Source organism: Typopeltis vanoorti, chromosome 13 (assembly GCF_054136105.1).
Source record: "Typopeltis vanoorti isolate ZY-2024b chromosome 13, IOZ_Tvanoo_1.0, whole genome shotgun sequence".
In the NCBI taxonomy this organism is placed as follows: domain Eukaryota; kingdom Metazoa; phylum Arthropoda; class Arachnida; order Uropygi; family Thelyphonidae; genus Typopeltis; species Typopeltis vanoorti.
The window spans coordinates 76780498-76797864 of record NC_143561.1 but is presented as its reverse complement, the minus strand read 5'-3'; the positions used below and the strand labels follow the sequence as shown (position 1 = coordinate 76797864).

General features: G+C 34.4%; 1 protein-coding gene across 1 annotated transcript in view; it reads right to left on the bottom strand.

Annotated features, from left to right (window-relative positions):
- ALiX (programmed cell death 6-interacting protein-like protein AliX) overlaps positions 1–17367 on the bottom strand; it is a 200917-nt gene that overhangs the window by 5246 nt on the left and 178304 nt on the right. The window contains exons 14-15 of the mRNA XM_090402630.1: positions 13557–13691; positions 5458–5623 (exon numbers count right to left, since the gene is read on the bottom strand). Of these exons, the coding sequence (XP_090258756.1) occupies positions 5458–5623; positions 13557–13691 (301 nt within the window). The remainder of the gene's footprint in view (positions 1–5457; positions 5624–13556; positions 13692–17367) is intronic.

Genomic DNA, 17367 nt, shown 5'->3' with positions numbered 1-17367 from the left:
GGAACATAAAAATATGGTATGTGCACGCAGGCACTAACAAAAGCAAATGAGGAAGAAGGCAAGAAACTAATATTGTTCCTAAAGTCCTAATGGTGCCCTCTGGTGGGCTAATTTGGTTGTCTTGGCCGTTGGGCTGAAGTTCTCATTGGGTAGTTTCATACACCCAAATTTTTTGAGGTTTGGAACGTTTTTTAGAGCTGCTGATGATTCCTTGAATAATCTTTCGTACTTAAACTTGCTGCAGTGTATTATTTTAGTTTTCTTCCAACGAATTCTATGGTGGGTATCTAAGGCATGGTCTGCCAGCTCAGAGTGGCTGTACTGGTGAAACCGGATGTAGTCTTTGTGTTCTGAAATCCTGATATTTGCTGTCCTGCCTGTTTGGCCAAAGTAGGACAATTTGCAGCTGCAAGGGACCTGGTATACAGGTAGGCCTTTGGTAGGGCGGATAAGGGATGCCAACTTTTTATATGGTCTATAACAAGAACAGGTCATATTTTTTGAGGATATTGGTTATTTTCTCAGATGTGCCCTGTATGTAGGGGATGGTGATTAGCTTCTCTCTTGGCACCTTGCCATATGCCTTTTCCAGATCTACAAAACTTAAATACAGACCCTTGTTATAATCCCATGATTTCTCAACAATTTGTCATAAAGTGAAAATCTGATCCTGACAGCTTCTATTTGGCCTGAATCCAGCTGATTCTTCTCCAAGCTTACCTTCCACAATCTTTCTCAACCATTTCTCAAATATACTTGCATAAATCTTGCCAGCAACACTCAGTAAGGAAATAACTCTATAATTCTCACATTCAGTTTTATTTCCCTTTTTATATGTGAGTACTATGAGAGCTCTACTCCAATCATCTGAAATTCGTCCCTCTGTCCAGGCTTTCTGAACTATGCAGTGCAGCCACTGTAAGACTTTTATACCACAATACTTCAGCATTTCTGGCCGAATATCATCTACTCCTGCTGCCTTTCCACATTTCAAGCCTTTAATGGCTTTTTCTACTTCAAGTATTGGTATGTATTACTGACTGTATGCCTGTTGAGTGTTTTTTTTACTGCTGTGCTATCACTGCTTGTTTCATTTAGCAATTTTTCAAAGTAATTACTCCATACTTCAAGGATTTCTTTTTCTCCTGTTTTCATGTCACCTTTATCATCTCTAACTCTTTTTACAGCACTCTTTCCTCCATTTCTAAGCTTCTTCAACAACTTCCAGAATATCTTACCACCTTCTTGATATTTATTTTCTATGTTCTTGCCAAAGTGCTCCCATGACTTTCATTTAGCTAGTTTTACACAGTGTTTAGCTTTCTTACATTTGTCTCTGTATTCTCTAAGAGCACAAGCCTGACTTATTTGCCAGGAACTTATGATATGCTTTCTTCTCTTCCTTCACTTACTCTTTAACTTCCTGTGTCCACCATGGAGTTCTGATTTTTCTATCCTTGCACACAACCTCACCACATGCCTCTCTGGCTGAATCAATCAGAGTTTTCTTCAAGGCTTGGTTCCTGTTCTCAAACTCTTTCATTTTTTTCTTTAATAATCTTTGTGTATGTTAGTCTACAGTTCACATCTGAGAGCTGCTCAACTTTTAATCACTTTAAAACTTTCTTACATGTTATTCTTTTCAATATGAAATTCAATATTATCCTGCTCAAGACTAAATAATCCTGTACACTCTAGTGTCCTGAGAGAAACCATCACTATCAACAATAACATAGTCAATGAGACTTTTCTTATTCCTTGCCTCTTCTCTAAATGTGAATTTGTGCACATTTTTATGTTGGAACATGGTGTTAGTAATAACCAGTCCATGTCCTGAGCAGAAATCCAACAGGTATTTGCGATTATTATCAGCTTTGATCTTTTCTCCAAATTTTCCCAAAATATTTTTGTATGTCTGACAATCATTTTCTACTCTGCTATTTAGATCCCCAACAAGGACCAGCTTTTCATTTTTCATTGTGTCAGTTGCTTTCTCTAAAGCATGAAAAAATTTCTCCACTTCTACCTTAGTAGAACCTTCTGTGGGACCATAGGTACAAATAAGTCTCATTGTCCAGTTCCCTATTCTGATATTTGCCCACATTACTCTACTTGAAATTGCCTGCCATTCAAGAAGATTAGCCTCATATTTAGTGTTGAATACTATGGCTACTCCTTTTCCTTGATTGTCATTGCCTGAATATAACATTTTGTATTTATTGCTCAGAAAGAGTTCACCAGTTTTGGTATTTTTTGTTTCAGTCACCCCTATTATGTCAATCTGGTACTCATCTAATTCCTCAGCTAGCTCTATTTTTTTGCCATTCATGCTTCTTATTTGATAGTACTGATTTTCAATTCTGGTGATATTGAGTTGGGGTATGTTTTAGGATTTGTTCCAGTAGCATAACAATATATATGTTAATTTCTATTAGCTTATCAGTTTACATGAAAGTTCATGCCACATGACACAGCTAATTCACCTTCAAATAAAGGTGAATTAGCTGTGTCATCTCTGCATTATCCTTGTAACTTCTGGTAGTGTAGAAAGACAGAGATGGATGTGACCAATATACAATGGCAGGCAATACTCCTTCACAAGAAGCAAAGCCAAGGAAACCATAAATATACACAAGAAGCACCAGTAGCAATGAAGACAAAAGTTGAACATAGTTAAATATAAGACACTTCTCAGTGTCTTATATTTAACTTATATTCAAACACTACTAAGGATAATAGGATGAAAAGGCATCCTCTAGAGCTCATTCTATTACAGCAAAAATTTAGATCATGTCAGATTTTCCATAGGCATGCGGTTGTTTACAAGGAGCTCATCATATTGGAGGTTTAATGGAACATTTACAGCACCACGAAAGGATTAAAACTAATTTTAATGCAATCTTTTGTCTCAGTCACTGAGACATCTTCAGGAATTACAAATAACTCTTGTAACACACACTGAAATACAACACAATACCAAGTGAAACACGTGGTTGACTCTAAAGTCCTATGAAGTTGATGCTCCCTCTATGGGTGTTTGTGGGTGGTCTGGGATGTAAAGTGGGATCTCTGACAATTAATATTTCCAAAATTTTGGGAAGTTTTATGCAACTGTATTTATCTAAATTTGGTTGATTTCTGAGTGCTGCTATGGATTCCAAAAACAGTCTTTCTTTTTTTGAAGTTACTATGGTAAAGCATGGTGGTTTTCCTCCAGGAGATCCTGTGGGTTGTATCCAAAACATAGTCTGAAAGGCCAGATTGACCACAGTCTTGATTGCAGATATATGATCTGTGTTCTAAATGGATGGTTGCTGATCTACCTGTCTGTCTGAAGCAAGCCAGCTTGCAGGAACAGGCACAGATAGGAGGGAGCTGATCTTTGGTAGAACGGATAAGCTTACTGTGGGGCTTAAATGCTATGTGAAGGTTGTACTTTTAAGGACCTGGGTATTTTTTCTGATGTGTCATGGATGGAAGGTATAGTTATGGCCTTTCTGAAATCCTTCTGAAGAGATGGTAGGGGAATGGGGGAGGAACTGATTATTTTTTTAATTCTGTAATCACTGTAGCCATTGGAAAGGAAGGTGGTGTGTATATGGTTGAGTTCGGTTGAAAGGGAGGTTCCACTGGAACAAAGATTGTGGGCTCTGTTAGGTTAGAGTTTTAATAATGCCATATTGTTGAGAAGGGGGGGGGGTGATGGTGGTGGGAGAGTTTGTGTATTATCTGCCTGTATAAGTAAGGTTTTCTATATACAGTGAAGGAAAGGTTACCATTGAGAAGGATAAATTATTGTTATTTTCCTTTTTCATCATAAACTGGATTTTGGGATGTAGGCTAGTGAAGTGATGGAGTTTAATGTGTCTAGGCCATGAGACCAAATAGAGAAACACATAATCTACATTTTTTTTGAGGATTTGAGAGAGACAGAGTCTATGGCTTGTTTTTCAAAATTTTCCATGTAAAAATTGGCGAAGGGGGGGGACCCATAGTAGTTCGCTCTGTTTGTAAATTTTATTCTTTCAAGAAAAATAACCAGAACTAATGGCAAAGGAAAAGAGATCTAAGATATAAGAAGGAAAAACGTTTTAAGGGAATACTGGTAAACAGTGAGGTGATGTCAAAGCTTACCAATATATCTGTATTATTTAAAGTTAGATTTTCAATTAAGGTTTTAAAATGGATAGTTTTTTTTTTATGTAGGATGTGGTAAGTCCAGTTTGGGGGTAAGAGAGTTAGCCAGCTGCTTTAACAGTTTCTAGCATGGTGCATCAGCGGCATCTACTAATAGGTCTTAGGGTGTATGTGTGTGTGGGGGTAAACCATATAACCAAGGGGAGACGAGAACTGAAAGGTTCGAGTTTTTCTGTAATGTTTGGCAGCCAGGAGAATACAAACTTGTGCTTTTGTGGGATTGTGCTTTAGTGGGACATAGGTAGCACAATCTCTGAGAATAATCTCCATTTTTTGATTACATTCTGTGGCATTACCCTTTTCCGCTGTGGTGATGATGATGATGATACTTTTTTTTTCTTTCTGTAATTTTCCGAGTGCAGTGTTGGCCGGAAGTATTATTCCATTACCCCCACCCCCGCTAGACTTGCTATATCCTATATAAAAACTCTACCTATTTTAAAACCTTAATTGAAAATCTAACTTTAAACAATACAGATATATTGGTAAGCTTTGACATCACCTCACTCATCGTATGTTACGCTTTCACGCAGGCCTACACATTTTACCGTGTAAGCTTCCGTAACTGATAATCCTGCAAAATAGGTTGGTTGCTCCTTATTCCCGGTGGTATCCCATGTCTGTCAAAGCATGCGTTCGCAGAGCTGGTCTGCCTGCTTTGCAGGAGGGAAAACTCCAGAATAAAGTGGGGAAAAAAAAAAATCTGCTGTCCACCCCAAAGACAGGCTAACTTGGCTATGGCTGAGGAAGATCCTTAAGCTCCTCACGTCACCAACGAATATGGTTGCAGAGCGTGTAACCACTAGGCTAACAGCTCGGTCACCTCACAATTTACCAATATTCCCTTAAAACGTTTTTTCTTTCTGATATCTTAGATCTCTTTTCCTTTACCATCAGTTCTGATTATTTTTCTTGGAAGAACAAAATTTACAAAAAGATAGAGGGAACTGCTATGGGTATCCCCCCTCACCCCTCTTGCCAATTTTTACATGGAAAAATTTGAAAAACAAGTCATAGACTCTGTCCCTCTCAAAAATGTAGATTATGTGTTCTCTATTTGGCCTCATGGCCCAGACACATGATGTCCTCACAGCACTTAAGCCTCAACACATGGACACTGTTTACAAGGAGCACCCATTCTGGTCATGGGAAAACTATATTTTAATTTTCCTATTTTAAAAAAAAATAGCATTCACATTTCAATTTTATTTTTAAAAGAAATCCAGAACAAAATGCATTTAACTATGTGTTAATACTTACATGTATTATGATGAGCAGGTGGAGCTGGAGCAGGCTGTGATGCTTGGTTTACTATACTCTGTTGCATGTCTCGACAAAGCTCATCTTTCTCAGTCTTTCTGGCAAAGCAAAAGTCATTGATTTTGCTTTGAAATGTCACAAGCAACTGAGTTAAGTCATTGTAAAACTGAAAATGAAACAAAAAAAAAAAAAAGCAATATATATACAATGAAATGAAAAAAAAAAAAATCCTTAGATTTACATTTTCAATTTACTGTGATGTTATAAGAAATAATACAAAATAAACAAATCCACCAATGCCTTTTATTCCTCTATAGAGAAGGTGAAGCTGTTTTAGCTCTATCTAACTTTTTGATTGGGGATAGTCTTATGATTATGTCTAATTATAAATGGCATCCAGTGAAGAGACAGCTGATGAATCTCATAGTCCCTAATCTTAAGACTATGGTTATTGTATGAAATAGTGTGGGTTCTATGGTTGATTTTCTTGAATTTACAGGATGAAAAACCCAACTAGAATCAAAACTAGATCATTCTTTTGGTGGTCTAGCACCGTGGAATGGAAATACCACTTCCACTGAACTACAACACGAAAATAAATAAATAAATATAAATTTTCAAATAAGTTCCCAAATTCAGTTTGAAATTGTCATACCAAAAATAAAAAATCCTGACCATGTCTCAAGCAAAAACAATTGTTTATTACTTACAAACAGGTCAAAAAAAACACATGCATGCCTATCAACGGCATGTTTTCTTCTGGCCTGTTTGCCTGTTTTGCAGAATGAAAAACCCTATCACCACTATATGAGACTGGCTAAAAAACAATGATAAAAGGTTCTTCAGTTCCTAAACAGGATTTGAACTTGGGCCTTTCCAACCACAGGATATTATTGATACCAACTGAGCTATGGAGGCTCCTTGCTTAAGGGTCAAAACTAGATAATGGTATGACATTCAGTTTGTCAATAAGGAATGCAGAAAAGCCAACTGAGCTTCTGACCTAATATTCAATCCTCACACTCTCGCGTGAACTTTTTTTTTTACACTTGACACTACAGCGCAAATACACAGACTACTGTAACAGTTTGTTATACTGTGAATTTCTTTTACCACAGCAATGTACCTATGGTGCTTGGTCAGAATTTTCAGTAGTTTGTAATAGTGAGTGAGCTTGTAATAACAGGGTCTGCTATAGCAAGTCAGCTTTACTAGGCATTCATCTGAATGGTAAGCATATGAGTCAATAAATTATATTTTTAATAAACAAATATTCTATATTGACCAAAACAACATATACATTATGAGGGTACAACAATCAAATAAGAAAAGCCATGTTTTTTTTTTTTCAAGAAACAATTAAACAGCAATAAGTCAGCTACCCAGAACAAACTTAATTGAAACAACATTAACATAAGATATATCAATGGAAAGAGATGGGGCTTGCAGAGGAATTACAAATTGTCATTCATTCGTTTATTCTAGAAAACAATGAATTAATCATTTTAATATACTCATAAAAGAAAAAAATCTTGTTATAATGTTCTTTAATTTTTAAACTACAATACTTGGAATGCAAAATTGTCATGCTGAAAAAAAAAATCTTTCCTATAAAAATCAGGAGATGCAAAAATATTAAAAGAAAGCATGTTATTTAAATTACAAAGTAATACAAAAAAAATTCACATTAGCAAACTGAAATTACTCGGAATTAGATCAAACTGATTGTTATTTTTCACGTGCTGGATTCTGAATAAGGAGAAATTTAAGTTATTAATATTCCTTACAGAATCCAACTTAATCCACCATACCAAAGGCTGTACTTGTAAAAATTATTTGATATTAATCCCATGATTGTAAATTATTATTCATGTAATTGCCTTGAGTTTAATTATTAAGTTTTATTAATTAATCTAAAATATGTGTTAGCAATGGTAGGACCTTGTATTGAAATATTATTCTGTTTATTTTGTTTATTCCTAATTTATTATTATGAGGAATTGTATATATAAGTTTAATATGCCTTATGTGAATTATAATATTTTAATTTTTTATTTATCACTACCAGTATGTAAAGGTATAATGTTATGCAATATTTCTGTTTTTATTTTATTTCTTACTATGGAGACAGGCTAGAAATAGCTAGCGCGAGCTTGGATCGCGAGATATGGTATTTAACGGCAGAGAAAGAATTGACATAAGCTAGAGCGTGAGAAAGAATTTTTGGGGAAAAAGGAGGGCAGTATATAAGCTGAGAGCAGAGAAAACCGGGTGGCTCTTCTCTTTTTCAGGACCGACCATTTGGGGACACGAGAGCATTGAGTATAGCACAGACAGACGAGGAGAATATTGAGAGGCAGCAAAGTGAATGCAAAGGATTGCTGTTTCTAGAACTAGCAACTAAGAATAATTCTAGAAGTTAAAGAATTACTGTGTTCCATTAGTTTCATGGAACTTTAACAGAGAGCTGAATTGGTCGAATAGTGTTAAAGAAGGAATGAGAATTTTCTTTTATTCAAATACGTCTATACACGTGAAGTGTGACCATTAATAGTTCAGTTATCATTGAGAAGATTTATTCTAAGTAGTGTTGTCATAGTGTGCTAAGTAAATATAGTTATAAAGTGTGCCCATAGTGAAATTGATGAGCAAAGAATTTATCCGGTAAGAACTGTCCAATTTTATGTTACTTCAGTGCAGAGATATATGTGTAATTCCTCCTGTTATTCCCCACATTAACTATAACGTTTTTTGCTAAACTCAGCCGGAGTATGAAGTATGAAAGTGTATACTCATGAAGCAGTTGCTGCCACCATTAATCTATTGAGACTTTACTGACTGTGTGATAATAGTAAAATTTGTTACTAAGAGATTGTGATATTGAACTCTATTAAAAGTTATTTTAATATTGTGAAAGCTATGAGTCTGATAGTAGAATGCCCATAGACTGAATCTGTAAGATGTTGTGACCAGTTAAGCTAAGACATTTATATTATCTTGTTCTCAGAATTGAGTTTATATGTATAATATATATCCCAGAATTAAATGTTTTGTTTCGATGATTTCAAAATTGTGTTTGCCTGAATCTCCTTTACTGCATCATTCATGAAATTATCGGCCCTAGCAGGAGCGTCAAAAATAAGAGATATACTCGGTCAACGTAAGAAATAATATTAAGATAAAATTAGTTGATGCTTGGTTTCACTACATTTCATTAGACTAATCTAGATATAGAGTGGCACAGTCTAAAAATATAAATTTCTCTATATTAAAATTAGTAATCAACCAGCAACTTATTACTTGTTTAAGAATAGAGTTAAAACAAGATGGTGGATCTAAACCAAGGAAATACAATCCAACACATGGTACAAATGGAGAGAGAGAGAGAGAGAGAGATGTGGAGGAGAAGGGGTAAAGTGTTCACTTTTAACTTACATAACATCTAAAAAGGAGGGAGAACATTACCAGTATTCTGCCCTTATAGCAGTTTTGTATTCCAAGACTTAAGCAAATAATTCATTTATAATAATTTAAAAGAAAAGAAAATCAAATCAAATCAAAGAAGTTGATTATATATGTGCAGAGCTTGCTTCCCTTTAAATGACCAAGACAATAAAAATCAGAAAAGGCATTGGAAATATAATCTTCTTCTTCATGTAGCTTCCTCAGTGAGAGAGTGCAACACCGTGTCCTTCCAGTTCTCTCTGTTGGTGGCTTTCCTTTTTGTTTCTACATAGCCATGTGATCATGTCCATGATCTTATATCTTCAAGCCATGTCCTTCGTTTTTTGCCTCTTGATCTTTTCCCCATAATTTTTCCTTCTAAAACTGTTAATATCCTCTGTCCTGCTGAACCTCTCAGTACATGTCCTGCCAATCTCATCTTTCTCTGGACCATTTCCTGTAATAAAGATCTCTGTGTTCTCATTCTCTGTAAGAGATCTGTATTTGTCACATGTTCTATCATGTTCTCCTATAGCACCACATTTCAAAGGCCATCATCTGTTGCCTTACTCTGTTCTTGAATATCCAGGTTTCACTTCCATATGTGAAAATTGGCTACACTAATGTTCTTATCTTGGTCTCGATACTCACAGAACTTCTGAGCAGATCTTTATTTTTCCAGAATGCATCTTTAGCTATGGCTGTTCTTATTTTTTTTTCTTTATCTTGCTTTCCATCTGCAGTACAGTAGGTGCTTAAATATTTGTATTCTGTTGTATGTTCAATTTTCATATTGTTTATGAATATTTCTGGCTCGGATCTGCTTTCTTTTGAGATTTTCATAAATTTGGTCTTTTTTGCATTTATATCTAATCCAAATTCTTTACCTTCTTCAATTAGTAGCTGCAGTAATTTGATTAATTTGTTTCTGTTTTCTGCTATTAGAATGATATCATCTGCACATCTAAGATTGCTGTATTTTATACCATTGATACTAATTCCTGTTTTTTGTTTTTCAATCTTTTTCATCACCGTCTCACTATAGATATTAAACAGATTTGGTGAAAGGATACAACCTTGTCTAACTCCTCTTTTTATTTTCACTTCAGAAGTCTTAGAGTTAAACAGCTGCATTTACATTGGAAATACAATAAAAATCATTAAAATATTTCAGTGTTAAAATGTAGAATAAAATGACACGTTTTAAAATTTTAGTGAAAATATATAAATGGTGGAAACAGAACAAAAACATGCTTGGTCTTTTAAAAGTGATGGAAAGTATATGTACATATTTCAACAGAAAACAAACTACTGTACATTACTGTGCTCTTGACTGAGGTAAAAAGCCCAATATAAGGATATTATCATGAGAACTAACAGATCCATGTCTGCTGGCTAAAGAAAATTAAAATAAATGCTGTCTATTCTCTGCTAGAGTAACAATATGTCATTTAATGGAAAAAATACAGCAAAAGTAAATAACACATTTCATCATTCCTATATTTCATTGTCAGAAAAACAATATTAAAATTGCAAAAACACACAAATTTGCACAAACACTAAGTGGAAAAAGATGAGACTGAAAGCCAAAAGTCCTATGAGGACTTTTGACTTTCAGTCTATGAGCACTGTTGGCTAGCCTTAGCTATATTGGACAGGAGGCATAAGAATTAGTTTCCCAAATCTTGGTAAGTTTAATGCAATCATATTTTTTAAGATTAGTTCAGTTTTTTAATACTGATTCTAAAAAAAAGTCTTTCATATTTGTATATTTTTGTGAAGCATAGTAGTTTTCTTCTATTTGATTCTCTGCAAAGTATCCAAGGGATGGTCAGCAAGCCCGGACTGATCTGTCACCATACTTATGGTGACGGATGTATTTATGTTCATCTAGACAGATGTTAGCAGATCTCTCTGTTTGACAATAATATGATAAGTTGCAGAAACAAGGAACTTTGTAAATACCTGGAACTGATAGAGGAGGCAGAGGATCGATGGAAGAGCAGATGAGGGTAGCCAGCTTTAGATAAGCTTTGAATGTCATACAGAGATTGTACTTATTTTAGAGTTCTATTTTTTCTGAGGTACCTGGATACAAGGAATGATGATAACATTACTATCATCAACATGTTGGCAGCGATGAGAGGAGGTGGGAGAAAATTAATTTGTTGACCTTTCTGGTACCATAGCCATTGGACAGGAAAGTCTGGCAAATGAAGAGTTCAGCACTAAGATCAGTCTCAACAGAACAGAGATTAGAGGCTCTATTAATAAGAGTTTTGATAACACTGTATTGTTGAGAGGGTGAATGATTGGAAAGTTTGTGTATGTATATGCCTGTGTGGGTAGGTTTTCTGTAAATTGAGAAAGAAAGCAAAAGTACTGCTGGAAAGATGTGTAATTAGAGTATCCAGAAATGGCAGGCTATTATTATTTTCCATTTCTATAGTGAACTGGATTCTGGGGTGCTGTCTGTCAAGATGGAGGAGGAAGGAATTGAATGCATTTGAGCCATGCAGTGAAATAGAGAACACATCATCATCATCATCACTGCATCTTAACCAGATAGAAGATTTCAGAATACCAGTATCAAGAGCACATTTTTCAAAATGGTCCATATAGTAATTAGCTTCAGGGAGAGAACCCATGGCTGTACCCTCCCTCTGTTTATAAATAGCATCTTTCCAAGTGACGTGGCCAGAATGAATGGTAAAATTAAGTTTCAAAAAGAAGAATAATATAAATAATAATTCAGAAAACAGGAACTTTTTAATTAAACCATTTCCTAAGCTTTGATTTCAATTTCTATTAAGTTTCCAATAAAGAATTACTTTTTCAAGTTTTTTAATGCAAGTTTGTTTCGTTTTTCATTTAGAAATTTACTTATTAACTGAAACCGCACACTGCCTTATTGTCTTATTAAACCACTATATCCTTTTGTCTCAGATGAGTTGGGTTGTTCAGAAGGAATACCATGGAAGCAATGATCACAAGGTGAGAATATTATGAATATCATTGCATGTCTTCAATGAAAAGAGAAAACTCCAGGTTTTCAAGAGAAAAAAACAATGCAATATTTTTTATCTCAGTTTTGGACGGAAAAACTTTTTGTTTCTCATTTCTGCTCTCTTCTTTTCCACCGATCATACTCACGTGTTGTTATTTACGTTTTTATACTAGCTGACTTTTGAACATAAATCCTAGTTCATAATGAAAATAGCAGAGACTTTTGAAATAAGCAAGATCAAAGCCAGCATAATATTTATGTTGAATTAGATGACTTGTATTTGATTATGATGAATCACAGGACTTGTTTAAGATTCACTAATACAGAATAAAATTTTATCAAATTGCCAACCTAACCACATTCATTCATTTAGTATTGAACTAGTTATTGGGAAAGAAAAAAGTTCATTACACACACACTAAGAATTTGCTACATTCAAAGACAAACAACAACAAAATCTACAAAGCATCTGTTTTTTAATACATAAATCAGACAGATTGTAATGGCTATGCACAAGTTAACATTTTCACCAAGCCTGGAACATTATAATGTTTCAGCAATTAGTGGTGTAAACCGGTAAGTGGAAGTGGCTAGGCCTACTCCCCTCCTAACTCTTTAGTATATATCTGATACAGTTACTAGTATAAAATCAAGAGTATTACTGAATACCTTGATTTTATCTTCATCAGAATATACAGTATATATTCTGATGAAGTATATATTCTGATGAATACACAGGTCTCATCAGTGAAAAGAAATACTCATCATGATAGGGAGACTTAACCTGATGGTAGAAGTAATTTTTCCTATACAAACAACAAAATGGTGTATAATATTTTTAATATAATTTCTGGGTTGGCAATAATGGTAGCAAGATTTTCTGCTAGACTGTATAATATATTACAATTGATAAATTATATTCTTGTTATATTTTATCACGAAAGCAACCCTTGCTACTTCATGTCACACTTGATCACCTCATCTATGAAGAGCATTTGGAAAAAACTAAGATAAAAATATCTTAGTTTTTATGGTTTTAGTTTTCATTACTTGGGGTAGTAATGCTTCGACCCTTAGAACAACAGTCCTAGCTCTGATAAGTGTGTACTGAAAGATAGTGACTTCTTGGATAAAACCTTAAGCTTTCATGCAGCTGGTTATTAAGATAGAACCAAGTTCTTAGTAATTGTGAGAAAAACATGCTTTTCAGCACGTTTTTCCTCTAACTAATATCCAAAGTCTAACTAATGTGATATAGCACATTAGTTAGACTTTGGAACTGAGAATCCTTTATAAGGTAGAATAACTGTATTGCATGATTCTGAGGTTTACCCTACTGAAAGAATTCATATCTAACCATATACTTAAGTTTTATTTTTTTACATAAGATTGATATTATGAGCAAATTCAGAAGGCTAAAAACATGAAAATATAGTTTTTATAGCTATAAGCAGATAAAAATATCTTTATAATACTAACATAATGCACATGAATGATTTCATGAAATAAACTAATCTTTTAATTGCTTTTGAATGTTCTATTTTGGTCATTTTAGATCTAAACAAACATCATAATCTGTATACTTAAAATGCAAGTAAAAGGCAAATGAACTATTTACAATTTACTTAACTTCTGTAATAACACTTACTTTGGTACCTTCCTGAAGGTTTGCGGTAAGCTCCATATAAGCATCATGGGCAGCAGCAAGTTCACTCATCATAGTTTCCCTATTAGCTGAACTCTCAGATGTGTTCTTTTGTTTACAAAATTCTGAATTTGTATTCTGTTCGAAAAGAATCCAATGGATATTAGTAAATCCACTCAAGATGCATATAATAGTAAACAGTTTATCAAGTATAATGACATGCAATGAATGTGATAAGAGCAATTTAAATTACCTTTAACTTGTTCCCTACTGTATGCTAATCACAAATGATCTGTACACTTTAAAATACTATTAGGAAAAAAAAAAAAACTGAAATATTTACAGAACTCAAACATACAGAAAGTCTTGATATATGTCAAAAATTGACTGAGGGATGCATGTCATTTTAGTCCAATGGTAACTTGGCAGCAACAGAAAACATTGTTTGTGAACAGAAAATAACTATTTGTGATTTCAATTTAGATTAAATGAATTTCTGTTCTCAGACATTTTCAAAGAGCAATATGGAATCAATGTTCCATTCCATATTTATTTCACTTATTCTGCTATAAACAGTTTGCACAGATAGGTTACTTATGCAACAGTCCTGGATTGTCTTCAGTAACTGAACAGCTCTGGGTAGAGTTCAGGGGTTTAAGTCCCAGAGGACTTAAAAATGTATGAGTGTTTGTATGTGCACACATGTTGAGAACTAAAGATATGGAAGCAAATGAAAGTGACTGAAAATAGCATTATCAACTGCAGCATAGAAAATAAAACTATTAATTACAATGTAAGATTGATGAGAATGTTGATAACACTGTAGCAAGTTTGTCCACTGGATGAAATTATGTTCCTGTTTTCATCCATAATTTATCTTAGCATCAGTGAACAAAAGTTTAAGCCTGAAGTATCTTCAGCTAGCAAGAGCTGCTTTATTACAAGTGGCATATTCTATGATGCTTCCTAGCAAGTATGATATTCTTCAATTATGGTGAGAGTCACTTTCCAGATTTGCTTGAATATTTGCTGAGGTCTTATCAGTGAAAAGAAATACTCATCATGATAGGGAGACTTAACCTGATGGTAGAAGTAATTTTTCCTATACAAACAACAAAATGGTGTATAATATTTTTAATATAATTTCTGGGTTGGCAATAATGGTAGCAAGATTTTCTGCTAGACTGTATAATATATTTGATAAATTATATTCTTGTTATATTTTATCACGAAGGCAACCCTTGCTACTTCGTGTCACACTTGATCACAGCCTCACCTATGAAGAGCATTTGGAAAAAACTAAGATAAAAATATCTTAGTTTTTATGGTTTTAGTTTTCATTACTTGGGGTAGTAATGCTTCGACCCTTAGAGCAACAGTCCTAGCTCTGATTTTCCAGTTGCAGAATATTGTTTGTCAGTTTGGAGTCAAATGTCTGCCTTTCCTTTCCCCACATTACTCCATGCTTCCAAAGAGAAGAAACTATCATCAAAGAAATAAATCAGAAATAACATCAACCTTCTCATATATTAAGATATCTCCCCACCTCCAGACCTCCCATCTGGCTTGTGGAAATACCAGATGTTGGTCACCAGGACTGGTGGAGAAGATGAATGAATACAAACAAATACCTGATCAAAGATCCAACTGTCAAACCTCCAGGATTCCATCTACCTCAACACTTCTGGAGCTAGTTAAACAGATTTAGGCTAGGCAAGACTGCTGTGTCCACCTACTATATCAGTGGGACATTTCACTCACTGTTTTGTGATGTGACACTGTGAAGATCATGCATCATAATACTGATGAAAGCCCCCACATACTCCTTTGGAGGCCTCAGAAACTTGCACTTACTCTCAAATATTGATATTGGTTAACTGAACTGCCAATCTGTATAAAGTTTTGCTCACCAATTTCTTGTATTTTTACCTATACATTAATAAATAATATTTATCATGGTGTAAGTGGAAAGTAATTTTCACAATAATGTCAAACAATTAAAACTCACCGTAGAGAAACCTAAAGCAATTCAAAAATTATTGGTTATAGAAAGGTTTGTTACAGTGAACTTCATTAATATAGTAACGATGATACAAAGTTAGTTGGAACTTTTTGGTAGTTTATTATCTGTTGATTGATAAATGACATATCTCCAAAATCAATGCTATTCATTTTGGTGATAAATTCTTGAAGCATGTTATTGAACCATGGTATTCTGCAAACATATCATTAAAATATTACTAAAATGGTGTGCAGATGTTCAAAATTGTCCACAAAGTATTGTACTAATGTAGAGGAAAGAACTTCCTATTGTTGTTCCTTTAACTTTTGGTAAAGAATTTGATGCTATATGTTGGGAAATCTTGCCTAAGAAAGATTTTCCAATGTGCAGCAACTACTTAATACTCCTTCACAGTAACTCCAAACCAACAGAACAAATTTCTCCTCCTCATTCATCCCTTCCACTGCTACCCTCTGGAACAGTCTCTCATCTTATGTTTCCTAAGAATACAATCCACAACTCTTGAAATGTGAACAAGTTTCTTCTTTCCCATCTAACGTAACACAGGTTGGCCAACCTCTCATGTATAGGATTATGATAAAGTAATTTCAGTGCATCTTTCCAATAGTACATTGGCTAATACAGACTTAATGTTATTCATTTAAGGATCTTTCATTATCACAGCAGGGTGAACCATGACATCATGATGAAAGAAGGTACTATCTAAAATATTTAACTCCCAGCAGTTCAAGGATGAAGAAATTCTGCAATACTATAATATTCACTAGTGAACATTGCTTCTTCAAAAAGGACCAATAATGCAGAACTTCTTGAGGGTCCTTTCTCTGAAACTCATGGGAATTGACAATTTTTGACATCTTTTGAGAGAAATCCAGTCTCACATAGTAGTCTTTGTCCTTTAACATTTGAACCATTTCACACTTAACATTTTATCCTTTAAGATCATGTTCACAAAGTCCCATTTCAGAATTTTTGTGCACTGCTAATGGTGAAATGTTTAGTTCAAGAGATGCACACCACACTGATTTTTGTGGACACCTTTTAAATACTTTCTGCACTGTGACCAGCTGATTAGTGTCCCAGACTGTGATTTCTCATTTCCAATCCACTTTCTCAAAACTTTTTTTTTTCATTCAACTGTTAACCCTTTCAGGACAAGAAGGACTTATGATACAAAGTTTTTAGGTATTAAAATGATTTTATTAGGTATCTATTTAACATAAAACATCATCATGTAGGAAAAAATCTTAGGTTTTATAGAATTTCATGGGACACGTGTCCCAATGGATGTAAAGGGTTGCAAATATATTAAAATTTTATGTGGGGACACATATGTCCCATGGGCCTGAAAGGGTTAAGTAAGTTCCTACATGGTGCCCAACTGATTATTATATTGCCATGATTTCTCACTTATTTGTCTTCAAGTAAGATCTAATCTTGACATCAACTATTTTTCTTCCACAATTTCTTTTAGCTTTTGGAACATTCAATAGGAAAGTTCCTGTATAATTCTCACATTTTATTTCTTTTCATTGATGAGCAATGAGTGCTCAACTCCAGTTTCCTGTACACCCCTTGAGGGTACATGGAAGAATTTGATGATGATGATTGAATGTTTCTAGTTAACTATTTACTCGAGCTGCCTTTCCACACTTCAGATTTCTGGCACCTTTTCCTCTCCAAAATGTACTCACGGTTGCATTTCTCCTGGATATCTTTTACCACCATTCCATCACTGCTTGTGTAATAATTTTTCAATGTAATTACTCCAGCCCATCCAAAATGTTGCTA